Source organism: Phaeodactylum tricornutum, chromosome 19, assembly GCF_000150955.2.
Source record: "Phaeodactylum tricornutum CCAP 1055/1 chromosome 19, whole genome shotgun sequence".
Taxonomy (NCBI): domain Eukaryota; phylum Bacillariophyta; class Bacillariophyceae; order Surirellales; family Neidiaceae; genus Phaeodactylum; species Phaeodactylum tricornutum.
This window is the reverse complement of record NC_011687.1, coordinates 284,226-298,474: the sequence shown is the minus strand read 5'-3', so window position 1 is coordinate 298,474 and position 14,249 is coordinate 284,226. Positions and strand designations below refer to the sequence as shown.

At 47.4% G+C, this 14,249-nt stretch overlaps 4 protein-coding genes across 4 annotated transcripts; 2 read left to right on the top strand and 2 right to left on the bottom strand.

Annotated features, from left to right (window-relative positions):
• Window positions 1-5,701: 5,701 nt before the first annotated feature.
• Window positions 5,702-6,422, bottom strand: PHATRDRAFT_39364 (predicted protein; the record flags this gene model as incomplete). Its single annotated transcript, XM_002183302.1, has 3 exons — window positions 5,702-5,729; window positions 5,765-6,044; window positions 6,119-6,422. The coding sequence occupies 3 exons, from the start codon at window positions 6,420-6,422 to the stop codon at window positions 5,702-5,704; spliced, it is 612 nt and encodes a 203-aa protein (XP_002183338.1).
• A 789-nt stretch (window positions 6,423-7,211) lies between these two features.
• Window positions 7,212-8,599, bottom strand: PHATRDRAFT_39363 (predicted protein; the record flags this gene model as incomplete). Its single annotated transcript, XM_002183301.1, has 2 exons — window positions 7,212-7,949; window positions 8,006-8,599. 2 exons carry the CDS (start codon window positions 8,597-8,599, stop codon window positions 7,212-7,214), a joined length of 1,332 nt encoding a protein of 443 aa, XP_002183337.1.
• Window positions 8,600-9,640: 1,041 nt separating this feature from the next.
• On the top strand, window positions 9,641-11,951 carry PHATRDRAFT_48806 (predicted protein). Its single transcript, XM_002183424.1, has one exon. The coding sequence runs from the start codon at window positions 9,752-9,754 to the stop codon at window positions 11,777-11,779; it is 2,028 nt and encodes a 675-aa protein (XP_002183460.1). The 5' UTR covers window positions 9,641-9,751; the 3' UTR covers window positions 11,780-11,951.
• A 270-nt stretch (window positions 11,952-12,221) lies between these two features.
• Window positions 12,222-13,939, top strand: PHATRDRAFT_39361 (predicted protein; the record flags this gene model as incomplete). Its single annotated transcript, XM_002183423.1, has 2 exons — window positions 12,222-13,355; window positions 13,388-13,939. 2 exons carry the CDS (start codon window positions 12,222-12,224, stop codon window positions 13,937-13,939), a joined length of 1,686 nt encoding a protein of 561 aa, XP_002183459.1.
• Between the last annotated feature and the right edge of the window lie 310 nt (window positions 13,940-14,249).

Genomic DNA, 14,249 nt, shown 5'->3' with positions numbered 1-14,249 from the left:
TGTTGTTCCATCGCGAAGGTGTCCCAGCTGCAATCATATCGGATGGTGCAAAGGAACTCACCCATGGCGAGTTCCGTCGAAAGGTGCGCTCAGCTGGCGCCCATGCATTAGAGATTGAGCCTTACTCTCCCTGGTTGAACCGTGCCGAAACAGCTATTAAGGCGTTGAAACGAATGACAAATACAGCAATGACAAAGTCAGGAGCCCCACTGTGTTTGTGGGATATGTGTTTGGAATTACAAGGCCATATTCGGTCTTCCATTGCTCACAACATCTATGCTTTGAATGATGATGTGCCTAACACGGCAGTTTCCGGCGATGCGTCGGATATTTCCCACTTGTGTGAATTGTCGTGGTATGAATGGCTTTGGTATCATGATCCAGTAGACTTCCCGGAAGACAAGCGCAAGGTTGGTTGATGGCTTGGACTGTCTCATGATATTGGACATGTAATGTGTGCTCGTGTTCTTGCTGCAAATGGACAAATACTTGCTTGTACTACTTACTCCCCACTGTCTGTTGCCAATCACAACTCAGAGTCTGTAAAGAAACGGCAGCTAGAGTTTGATGAGTCAATTAAGACAGAGTTTGGCAATCCAGATTGTCTTCCTGTATTTATTGGTGACCCCGATGAATTTGAACCTTATTCGGATGACTCGACGGGGGACAAAGCTACCATGCCGGAAGCCGACAACTATGACCATGATGCATTCGATCAATATATCAATGCTGAAGTATTACTCCCTGTAGGGGACTCGCTTTTGACCGGCAAAGTCATTGCTTGTAAAAAGAACCGTGACGGCAACCCGGTTGGCCGTTCGAACGCGAATCCTATCCTAGACTCTCGTGTCCTTGAGGTACAGTTTAATGATGGAGTTGTCAAAGAGTTTGCCGCTAATGTTATTGCCGAGCACATCTATTCTCAGGTTGACAGTGAAGGATGTCGCCATCTTATTTTAGATGAGATTATTGACCACCGAAAAGACGGCTCTGCCGTTGCTCCCGACGACCTTTATGTCACCGATCGTAATGGCAACCAGCATATGCGACGTACCACCAAGGGATGCAAACTGTCCTTACAGTGGAAAGATGGATCCGTCTCTTGGTTGCCGCTTAAAGATCTGAAGGAATCTAACCCTGTCTAAGTTGCTGAGTATGCCGTTGCAAACAAGTTGGTCCACGAGCCTGCCTTTGCGTGGTGGGTTCCCCACACTCTTCGTAAGCAAGATACCATTGTCTCTGCTGTGAAAACTCGTTATCAAAAGAGAACGCACAAGTATGGTATACAAATTCCCAAAACCGTTCGCGAAGCTCTCGAAATTGACAGGGATACTAACACTTCGTTATGGGCCGACGCAATCAAAAAGGAAATGAAAAATGTCATGCCGGCCTTCAAGATCCTTGATCCTGGAGTCACTGAGCCTGTCGGTCACAGTCGTATTCCCTGTCACACGATTTTCGATGTGAAAATGGACTTCACTCGCAAAGCTCGACTCGTCGCCGGGGGACATGTAACGGATCCTCCGAGCTCAATCACCTATGCCAGTGTCGTCTCACGCGATAGTGTCCGTCTTGCCTTTCTTGTTGCTGCTCTCAATGACCTGGACATCCTTGGTGCTGATGCCCAAAATTCGTATTTGAACGCACCTGTCCGTGAAAAGGTTTACACCATCTGGGGTCCTGAGTTCGGACCGTCCTGCGAGAATCAGTATGCGATCATCATTCGAGCTTTGTATGGTTTAAAGTCCAGTGGTGCTGCTTGGCGCGCTCATCTGGCCTCGACGATGCAGGAACTTAACTTCATTTCGTGCCTGGCTGATCCAGACGTGCGGCTTCGTCCAGCATTATGAATATGTGTTGATTTATACTGACGACTTTCTTTGTATCAGTTCAGATCCGAAAAGTATCTTAGATTCTATTGGAGAGCATTTTAAGTTGAAGCCGGACTCAATCAAGCCCCCTGATCATTACCTAGGAGCTAATATTGCGCCATTCTCGATGCCGGATAATCCGACAAAAGAGCGATGGTCAATGAGTTCTACGGATTACGTTAAACAAGCCGTGAAAAATGTTGAACGAGACCTACATGAAATCGGAAGGGCGTTAAGCAATCGTGCTTCGTCTCCGATGTCGACCAGTTATCGCCCCGAGTTAGATGTTTCTTCTATTCTCGATCCTGATTGCGCTAATTCTTTTCAGTCACTGATTGGAGTATTGCGATGGGCAGTTGAACTTGGTCAAATCGACATCATGTGCGAAGTGTCTATGTTGTCCTTGTTTCTTGCGATGCCGCGCGAGGGACATTTAACTGCTGTTTTCAATGTCTTTGCTTATCTGAAATCTCACAATCGGTCACGCTTTTCGATGATACTTATGCTGTGATCAACAACCAATTTAAGGAAAATGTGGACTGGACGGACTTTTACGGTGATGTTAAGGAACCGATTCCTCCAAATGCACCGCAACCTCGCGGTAAGGCTGTTGAAATTACAACGTTTGTTGACGCTGACCATGCGGGAGACCGTGTTTCTCGTCGTTCTCGTACAGGTGTTTTGATTTATGTGAATCGCGCTCCGATTATGTGGTTTTCTAAGCGCCAGAATTCAGTCGAGACCTCTACTTTTGGAAGCGAATTTGTTGCACTTAAGACCGCTACTGAGATGATTCAAGGTCTACAATACAAGCTACATATGATGGGTATTCCTATCGACGGTGCTGCTAGAGTTTTGTGCGACAATATGTCTGTGGTTTATAATACTACAGCTCCGGAGTCGATCTTGAAGAAGAAGAGTAATGCCATTGCATATCACTTTGTTCGTGAATGTGTTGCCGCGAAAGTTATCAAGATTGCGTATGAACCTACGGATACGAATTTGGCTGATGTTCTTACAAAGGTCCAGCCTGCTCCGAAACGTCAAGAACTCATACGGCAAATTTTGTGGTGACATTGGTTTATTGAAGGGTTTGCCGACTTTCCCGTTCTCGACCGTCATTCTGGTTGGGACAAATTGCATTGCATTTGTTATATTGCATGCAGCGTCGTGTGTGTGTGCCTCTATTTTTCCCGTTGTGGTTTTGAGGGGACACATCGTCCTATGTGTGTCATAGTTCCAATGTGAGGGGACTAGAAAAAACCCCACGTCAAGCGTCTGTCATATGTACGTTAGACTAAGACTGGTCTGCTCAGGCAGATAATGGTATAATTTGTGTTTTGCTCTGTTTCGTAACTACACTAGTGATCTTGTGCTATTCTAGTGCGATTCTAGTCGGTTATCGTTGCAGTTTTCTAAAAACAAATATAAAAAATCATATCCACGTTGTAGCAACGCTCACAGAAACCCACTCTTGTAATGCAATTCCGCATGGTGGGAGGTACAATGCTTCTTCCAAAACAAGGGACCCAAATAAAGTCAATACAAGATCCTCGAAACTAGTTCTTGAATCCGATGACCATCCAAATTCTTCGTTAGCAAATCCGCTAAGTTTGTTTTGGTACTCTCATGAGCAATCCGAATGATGTCAGCTGCACATGCTTCTCTCACACGATGATAGCAAATGCTAACATGTTTCTTCTTCAAAACCGACTCCAATCGCGACGCATTGGTAACTACTGATTGATTGTCCGAAAATGTTTGCCGGTCCATCCAGAGGCAAACCCATCATTTGAAGTTTGTACCGCAAACCAATCAACAGCTCCGTCGCAATCTTCATCACAACAAATTCCGAACCAAACGTAGACGTTTCCATAGTGTTCCGTCGCTTCGAAAACCATATCACCGGTGCCTTGTTCACAAATATCAAAACACCCGTTCTCCAACGACGCGTCACCTGATTGCCCGCATGATCAGCATCAACAAAAGCATTCAACTGAACTTCCTTACCATGAGGCTCCGGCATATTACCCGGAATCGGTTCTTTCGCGTTGGGATAGAAATCCTGCCAATCACACTGAGTAAACTTGTCTTTCCACGAAATGAATGTATCGTCGAAAACAACTTTAGATCGACCATGTACTTTCAGATATCCAAATATGTGAAACACTTGATCCAAATGTCCCTCCCTGGGCTGAGCGAGATATTGCGACAGCATTGACACTTGCGCAAAGATATCGATCCGCCCCAATTCAACTGCCCATCGCAAGATTTCAATCAGATTTTGGTAATAGTTAGCCTTCTCTGCTCCCAACACTGGTGATACATCCAATTTCGGATGGTATGATTGCGACATAACCGTGTGTCCTGACCGCGTGGTAAACCTCTGCCCAATTTTGAAAAGCTTGTGCTCAAAGTTGGTTACTGCAGCTTTCACGTAGTCATCCGAACTCATGTACCAATGCTCTTTGGTAGCTCCTGGCAATTTATACTTTCCAACGTTAGCACCCAAATAACGATCGGGAGGACCATACTTCTTCCGGGTCTTCGGGTCTTCTTTAAACTTATAGAGACCTGATAACGTTTCCATAATCCGATCCGGCTTCTCTGAAACTGCCAAAATGTCATCAACATAAATGAGTACATATTCATAGTATTTGTCCCCATTGCCTTTGACAGCGGGACGCAACCAAACATCAGGATCCGCCACGCAGGGTCGAAACTTCAAATCAGACATCGTTTGCGCTAAGTGCGCATGCCACGCCGCGCCGGAACTCTTTAAACCATATAGTGCTCGAACAATTAACACTCGAAGCCCCTGTCTAGCTGCACCAAACTCCGGACCCGCAATGGTATACACACTTTCCCGACAATCCGCGTTTAGATAAGCATTCTGCGCATCCGCCGCCAAAATGTTCAACCCGTTTAACGCTGCCGCCATAAATGCAATCCGTACACTTTCTCTAGACACTACCGACGAATAAGTCAACGCCGCCGGTGCTTCTGTCATGTGTCCCCCAGCCACATACCGTGCCTTGCAAGTCAAATCAAGTTTCACATCAAATATAATATGACAATCAATTTTCTGGCAACCAACCGGGAGATTTTCGTCCCCTTCGAGGAACTTGAATGCTGGCATAACATTTGCCATCTCTTTCTCGATCGCACGTTTCCAGAAATTGGTCCCCATTTCCGCGTCAATCTCCAATGCTTCCTTTACGGACTTGGGAACACAAATACCAAATTTGTGAGTGCGTTTCCAGTACCGAGCTTTTACCTTAGAAATATTCCGATCGCGACGTTGTAGAACGTCTTTGATCCACCAGATAAAGTCCGGTTCTTCTGCAAGTTTGTTTGCTACCGCATACTCAGCCACTTGTACGGGGTTAGATTCCTTGAGGTTAGCCAGGTGTTCCCATGTCAACGTCCCGTCTTTCCACTGTATCAAAAGTTTCCAACCTTTTGTCGTCCGACGCAATTGCCGGTTGGATCCATCCTTGTCCGCATACATGTTGTCACAAGACGCCGCCAATGCGTCCTTTGAGTGGTCTATGATCTCATTGATCAACTGGAACTGCCGTCCGTCTTGATCAACTTCAGAGTACAAAGACTCTGCAATGATGTTGGCCGAATACTCCTTTTCGGTCCCGTCCGGGAACTTGACCGTGTAAACACGGGTATCCAGAATTGGGTTAGAGTTAGCAACACCAATGGGGTTTCCATTGGTATCCCGCTTACGACCGGTAACTTTTGCTTGTTGCTTTCTGTCCCCCAATGCCAACACCACTTCTGCTGAAAGATACTTATCAAAGGATTCTTCCGTGTATTCATCAGCTTCCGGCATGGTGGACTCCTGTTCTACAGGGTCGATATCTTCATCAATTGCAGCATACACACAATTGGCTTTCCAGCCAACTCCGCCGTCCGGCACGTGAGTGTCGCCCCTGTTGAGGAAGTCCTGGACTGACTTGTCTAAATCCTTCAACCTAGTCTTGAAGCTGTCCAATCCACGCTCCTCCTCTGAAACTGGCTGCACCATAGACCGTGCAATTACTCGTCCCAACTGGGGAACAATCCAGCAAAAGCCTGTCCAACTCGATGAGCAGGACCCAACAACCGGCCAAGCAATTTCTTTTCCTCCGGAAAGTCCCCAGGGTCCCAATACCACACAGGCTGGTACATCCGATACTCTAGTCATTCTGTGATATCTGGTGTCTCCCCGGTAACGTGCTTGATGGGTGTCCTACCTTTCAAGTTGTACAGAGGGTGTGCAGTCCGAGATTGAATCTCCGATACGTACTCGGCCACGTAATCCCAAAAGCGTCGCGGAATGCCCTTGTGGGACATTATTCGAAGTACCTGCTTCTTCAATTCCCTGATTTCCGCTTTCGCCCTCTTTTGCCACGGGTTCAGTGGTTCAGATACCATCTGTTTCACCGGACCATAGCTTTGGCAGACCTTACGCCATTGTCCGGTGGTCAACGCTTTCGCTCCGTCCGTGTGCATGTGCGTTGGCACACCAACGTCCTGAAATAATTCTTCTAATGCCATTCCAGCATCACCCTTGCTCTTCAATGGTATAAACTTACTATAGTTCAAATCATTCACAAAGATTTGCCCACAAGTATTGCCTTGCACAGAAACCAATGAAGAAAACATGGTGTCAGAGTAGAATTTCGAGTCTCCTTCAAACGCTCTTGTTGTTCTAGCTCTTCCAAACTAGGGTCCCAAGCGTCCTGCGCTGTTAGTTCCACATGGTCACAAGTATCAATCTCTGTCTGGGTAGGCAACTGTCCCTGGAACCCTGACATAACTCCCTGTAATTCCAAAGAAATACGCAATTTCATCTCTGGAACATAGATAGAGTGAGTTGATTCACAATTGTGGCACAAATGTTTAGGCACATCATCCACAATCATACCATGCGCGCAATTGATTTGGGCATAACCAGGAAGGGTCCTGCAAATTGCCTGTCATGTCCAGCGCTTGAAACACATCCAAAATAAACGTCTCACCGGTAATCGGATTGTCAAATGCAGTACATCCGTCTGCAACATCAACAATTCGTGGTTTATACTTATCCGAATACGGCATATCTGTGCATTTCAGCCCGGTTGCACTGTATATATGGAAAACCATCACCATAATACACGTATCAGCATGAGAGTCAAGATCCACTCTACCTTCAAATTTTGAACTCCTTGGTCCCGAAATCATTTGACCAATGCCACGGTTTCCACCGAATTCGGTCCATTGCTTGCTTGACTTCAATCCAGCAATTGATAGCTTCATTAAGCCTCGAACAAGGGTGGCCGACAACATCTCGTCAACCCCAATGAGTCAATCACTCGTTTCACCTTCGAAGCCAACCTTTCGTTTCTTTTTCTTGTTCAAGAGAGCAAACTGATCACCCGCATTGGTTGCCTTATCCGTGCTCCCCTTGTCAGGTTTCTCGCTCGAACGACTAACCGCTGCGGCCGAGCGCTTGCTCTTGTTGCGAGAGGCCTTGGCAGCCGCTCGCTTTGCACGAACTTTGTCCTTTTCTTTGTCCGAGAGCTGATGCCATTCATTTGGAGTATAATTACCCGCTCGAATAGCCGGCTTCTTCTTGTTAGTAGACCTTTGAGCACTCGAGATTGAACGGCCTGTCTTCTGAGAGGTATCAGTGTTAGTAAACAAGGCCAAATAATCGGCCGCCTTTGCAAAGTTAGACATGCGGTCCGCGTCGCCTTGAATTATAGCAATTCCCGAGAGCATCTTAGGATCCGTGCAATGATTGTTGCGCAAGAAGACATCCACCTTCCTGGACTCCGTCAAGGTCTCTCCATACTCGTCGAGAGTCTGGAACGCCGTTGACAAAGCATTTGTGTACTTTTCCATCCCGAAGTTACCACGCTCACCAGTGTAGATAGTGTGCTTGAGCACGTCAAACGCAACCGCCTTGGACTTGGACATTACCGCATCACCTTCATAATGGCTCTTCAAAGCCTTGACTGCGCCGCAACCATCGCGTTTCTTCTCGAAAGGCGCCACATAAGTCCACGCCGGACCGTTTACAGTCAACTGCTTCACTTGAATCTAAACTTTTCCGTTATCTTTGTCAAAGCCGTCCCCGTATGAGGAGTGGACAACACCAACTTCTCGTGCTCTGTTTCAAACTCGGTATCAGGTGGAGCAATGTCGTCATCTTTCCGGATGACATAATCCAATGGCACTTTGTTAACACCCGTCACAGAACTCAAATAGTTGACCAACAACTTGAAGAACGGAATCCACTTCGTTTCCTTCGAGAACGGAGCCGGAGGCTTGACTTGAACACCCTCCTCATCCTTCGCTTCTTCTAGTTCACGCACCTTCCTGGTGTACAGGTTTCCGATAGCCGCAGTAAAGTCCTCCGCAACAACCGGAGTTCCCTGTCGGAGACGCTCAGACACCCAGAGATGCATTCCGCTTAGCTTGTACTCCCACATCATGGGGATCACTATCCCAGGGATGCCAGGCGCCGCCGCCACCGCCACCGCAGCGTTTCCACCAGCAGCTGGCACTGCGGCCACACCATCGGTACCGCGATGAATGATCTTGCAGATATCCTTGAGACGGTCACAAGTAACCAAGCCAAGGGAGTCCATCGCATCAAAACCTTCGTTCGTAAACGCGTTCGCCGCAGGAACAGACCATCCGATCCGCCCGAGCGCACCACGAAACGCACTAGCACCGTCAGCAGCCATGATATCAAGAACAACTTCAACAAAGGAAAGAACAACGAAACAACGTAACGCAATTCAAAAGCAGTAAACGCCATCGCAAAAGCCGCACGGACCGCAGGAGCCGACACAAGCCTCCAGGCTCGGCTACCTTCCGTTCCAGGCCATAAGTGCCACACATATCCGAGTTGAGCAAATCCAGTGGCCCACCAGTGGAACTGGCTAGTTTTCTACATCATCCAATGTAACTCACCAATAGTTTGGCTAAATAAAGGGAGTCATACACAATGACATAACTTTTCTAGCACGCTTATGGACAGCGGCCTTAGTATTATACGCTATCCAGCATAGCTCACCAATAAATTGGTTATGGTTTCGGTGTCATACCCAACGACAAATATCGAAATTACCAGTCATAACTTATGACCTAACCATACACAATGGCTGTCTGTTGTAAGACACACTCAGTTGGGTGTGTATATAACCTAAACAACAGTCCACTTTCACACCATACACAACGGCAAGTTCTCGCCATTTAAGGCTAGTTCCGGCCATTCCGACCACATCGGCTCAATACCCGTGCAATCGTTTCGATCCGTACGGTTCCGCGACCATGGGGAAGACCCATGAAAGCTGTATCAAACAAGCCACTTTCTCACCCATTTCTCCCCACGAAGGCAAGAAACATCACCTACACATCCGTGTATGCATTGGGTCTGATAAACTCTGTTAATCTCACCGTAGTGGATACGTTGGTCCATAGTTACAGTACATTCCATACAGGAGGTGATGATACGCAACACAAGGTTAAATTATAGGGGCTGTGACATACTACCTATGTCACATCACCAGATCCACTACCACTGGATTTGCTCATCTGGAAAGAGAATAAAATTTGGAAAACGGGACTCTATTTAGCCTTCGTCCTACGTACAGCCCCCCGGCCGCACTACTTCGTATGAAATGCGGTAGGATTAATGATAAATACCTTGTTCGGAGCTTTCGCTCCGCCGGACCTCATCGCTCGCATCATTCTTCAATTTTTTTGTTGCTGTTGTCAAGCTCCTTGTTTGCCTTAAAGTTTTCTGCCGGAACCTGCCTAAATATCCGACACGCCTCCTACTTCTTAGAGTATAGCAATCAGAGGTCCTCAAAAATTTAGATCCACAACCAAAAATGGCAAAGGATACCATCGAGCCTGGACCCAGTCCGTTGTTGATTGCGTTTTCGGATCACCATGTCTCCGCTTCAGTGACAGAGCTTGACCACTACCGTATTCGTGGAGGAATGGCTGTTGAAACGGATTACATTGTGACCATCACACCCTTGGGAGAAGAGTCCTGCTTTGACAGCTTTACGATCAGCAAAACCTACTCGGCCTTCCGAACCTTATCTCACGCGCTCAAAAAAATTGTAGATAAGCACACGAGCGCCAACGAAATTCTCCCACAGAATGTGATCAAGACGGCCAAGTACTGCGAACTCGTCAAGCATCTCATTGGCTCGCAACGAACAGAGTATTTGGGTAAGGTCAACTACATGTACGTCAAGATTCAAGCCAAGCAGCGATCAAAACTTCTGGATGATGTGTTAGAAGCTACGTGTAATTACTTCCCTGCGGATCCCAGTGTACATCCGCTCGTGTCCGAAGTCGCCACTTTGCTGGAAACCTTCTTTTTGACGGATCACTGTGAAGCAGACGAAACTGCTGATCTTCATCGAGGCGCGAGCACGAGTTCTGTAGGAAGTAAAAATGCCGAAAAAGGTAAGAAAAACAACCCACTCGGTTTCCTGCCGACCCTACCGCCGTTCTTGGGCAAGACCAAGAAGAAGTCGGCAAGAAACAACATGGCCAGTATGGTGGTTCCAATTACGCGAAAAGTCCGGCGTCCTAAGGCGACCCGCGACCAGGACGAGGAGGAGCTAGCCTTGGTGGGGGACGATGCCAAACTTTTGTTAGACGATGATCGACCCACGACGGAACTTTTGCCAAATTACGCACGCCCGGTACCCGTCGTACGCACCGGTGGTACCCGTATTGGTAACCTTATCGAGAACAATCCAGTGGTATTCTTGGGCATTGCTGGAGGCGCCATTACAGTATTGCACTTTGCGTCCGAAGCAAAGATTACTATGGACGTTGACATTGCTCTTCTGGTTATCTTTGCTGCATTTTGCCTTGGTTTACATACGCCCCGTCCAATGGTAGGGGGTTTTGACCGTCCCCCTACCATGAAGGGTACTTTTCAGGCCGATGGCCATCGCAAGCTCATGCGGCGTTCGATGATTGTTGCTGTACCTGTGCCTGGTGAAGTTCGAGAGGAAGCGGAAGAGCCAGATATCATTCTTGGAAGTCCTTTGCCTGTTTTTCCGTTGGGTGCCAAAATTGGATCGCACAACAATTGTTGGTCAGAGCCGGATCCAGCGACTTTCCAAGTACGTGGTGACAAGTATCTCCAAGACAAGAAGAAGATGGCATCTGGGGAGTTTATGTTTCCGGTGCGCGGTGTGGATTTATTTCTGACAGACACGTGTCCCGAAAATGTTGGGAGTAATTCGAGTGTCTTTGGTGGACGCTTACGCGAAAAACCTACTTTTCTCATCAACTTTCGGTTGCCGTGGGGTGTGCTGATTTTCTATTTCGAAATTCCGGAAAAGTTTGTTCCATTCTTGCAGGCTTGTTATGAAGACGATTTCGACAAGTCGACTCTCGCTGAGCTAGGACCTATGTCTGCAGCGGACAGAACTGTGTGTCGCTTTTTAATGAAAAACATGGCTCACAAGAACAAAACATTAAAAATTGTTCCAGTTGTTGTAGCAGGGCCTTGGGTGGTCAAGAGTGTTGTTGGTGGGAAACCGGCAATTGTTGGTAACAAGTTACCCATTAATTACCTCTACGCGCCTGCCAAAGACGACAAGGCTTGTTACTTGGAAGCTGACCTGGATATTGTTGCGTCATCCGCCGCCCGAGGTATTCTCTCTGTAGCTCGAACGTATACGCAAGACTTGACAATTGATCTCGGCTTCGTCATTCAGGGAAACACCGAAGACGAGCTTCCGGAACAGATGCTGGTGGGCTGCCGATTGCATGGCGTCGATCCTTTGAACGCGGCCTCGATGCCGCCTATGAAAGACGATCTCATGATCAACAGTAGCTTGTCGGCGGATGATGACAGTGTAACGCCCACGTTGCAAGCGGAATGAGCTCTGAACCAAAAGCTCATTAGGGGAGAAAAATTTATATTCACAAATTCCATAAAGACAAGGTTCGCTAACCTTATAGCAAAAGGAACTAGAGGATTCGCTGTCGCTTACCTCATGAGTGAATAGGTAGGTATTTTGTGTCCACCAGTTGTAAAAGTGCGATTACCCAAAGAACGTGGTAGATTTGTCTGAATGCAGAAAATGATTCGACGTATTTAGGCGTCTATGCTTCTATTTCATAAGATCTCGTTATATGCATTACGGCTAATATACCATAGCCAGCCGCAATGAAGGCTCGATATTCCTTACCCATAATCGTTGTGACTCTTTCGAACTGGTGTCTACAATTCGACTAACAGCAATTCCATCGCCCTCAGTGTAAATATACAATTTTGCTTGGGAACAGCTAAGGCCTATCTTCGGAAATTCATCCTCACACGTAATGGACGACTTGAACGCCGATTTGCTGCTGAATGTTGTACAGTATCTGTGCGCACGTGACGGATGTCGTTTGGCTGCGACGGCATCTCGTTACTTCTACCTAGTGCATCACTACCGTCAGTTGCGGGGAGCGGAACTGGTTGCTGCTACGTCTTACATTCCACAGGTCAAATCGCGTCAACAAACACCGCGAGACGTTTACGAACAAGCCTTATCGAAGCTCCAATCGAAACCAAACCTTTGCTTAGCCTTCAACAAGCCGAGCGGTCCTTTGGCAGATCACTTGCCACTGTTAGTGCCAGATGATTGCGTCATCTTGGGGGCAATTTCCAGTTCCATCCAGTCCTCGTTTACGGGACAGTTGGAATATAAATCAAATTCTTCTATCATGTTAGGTTCCATGAAAGACGCACAGATTCGCCCCTTTTGTCTTCAACAGCACGAACAATCAGGCGACTACCAGGGGACACTAGACCAGTTGGATTCTGCAAACTGTAGTTGGAAAGTATTTATGGTGTATGCGTGCGGTGACTTGGCGGCCGACGTAGAACCGTTTGTCACGCATCTGCAAAATCGCTATCCTAACAGTACGATTGTGGGAGGCATTTGCAATTCCGGCTATATTTCTGTACCAATTCAGCAAAAGACGAAGAGTGAATTGACCTCGATGCCTTTCCACAGTCTTTTGCATTTGAATCAACGCCTTGGGGGTCGAACACCTGATGAGGGCATTACAAAGGTCGAGCTTGTGCATCACGTACATGGTGTGATGCAGACCAAACGATTTCAGTTGAAGGTGATGGAGGACGAAGGCGGTGTCTTTGGGGTAGCACTGGCAGGAGATGTACCGGTCCGATCAATGGTATCTAGAGGCGTCACGTCGTTGACATATAGAGGTGCCCCGCTGCCGACCACTCCATTTTATGCGGACGTTGTTGAATTTCATCGTCCAGGAGACGAGGAATATATGTTTCAGGGTGAAGATCCTCCGTCATATCACTTGATACGCCGCGTTCGGGATACAGACTCGGGAAAAACGTACTCGGCGCACGAAATGATGATGAAATTTGGATCTCCCAATTTGATTGGGATTCGCCGTCCGAATGAGGATGGATTCGAGCTTCATATAGCAGCGGTAAGTCGATCGCTGATATGATTCTCTTTTAGTCGGAAGTGATGGACCTCAACTTTTATTTCATTGATCGACAGAATGACATCTCTCGAAGCTTAAATGCGTTTCTGTTTATGGTTAGAGGCTCCCCCGATACAGAAAAAGCTCTAACGGACGCCAACATTGACTTCTTTGACATTGACGGGGCTGCCTGCATGCAAGATATGGAAGTTTCCATTCGCCATCTGAAAGAACAAACCCATGGCGAACAATTGTTGGGTGCTGTCATGTTCAGCTGCAGTGCCCGGGGCCCGACGGCTGGCAATTTGCTGTCGGTGGACATGGCAGACGCCACCTCGTTTGCCAACGGCTTCCCAAACGTCCCATGTTTGGGATTCTATGCTGGCGGAGAAATTGGACCGGTTGCTCGTGCAGGGCGTCAAGACGTTTTTCGTAGTGGAAATGCCACATTGCAGGGCTTTACCGCTGTTTTTGCTCTATTCATTGTACCCGAAATCGACCTCGGCACGATGATTCTGGATGACAGGCGCGAAAATGTTGAGGCGTTCTTACGAGGTCGCTTGGCCACGGGAATTCATGACATTTAACGGCATGGTTACATTGTTAGACGGACATCTATCGATTGAGCTTGCTTCCTGCTAAAAAAAGGTTGTGATGTATCCTCCTCGGCATTCTCGACCGGGAGAGTAAAGAGAACACAAAGTTTTTCATGTGGGTTCTCGAGAAATTCGAATATTATGATCGACTGAGACTGTCAAACGGGATTCACGACTACTTGTCATCCTGAGTCAGGAATCCAACAGTTGTGGCTTTTGGATCATTTTTCACAGTCAGTAGCGCTTTTGAACGCGACTGGAAAAGTGATATACACAACCCCCCCCCCCCCCCCCCCCCCGG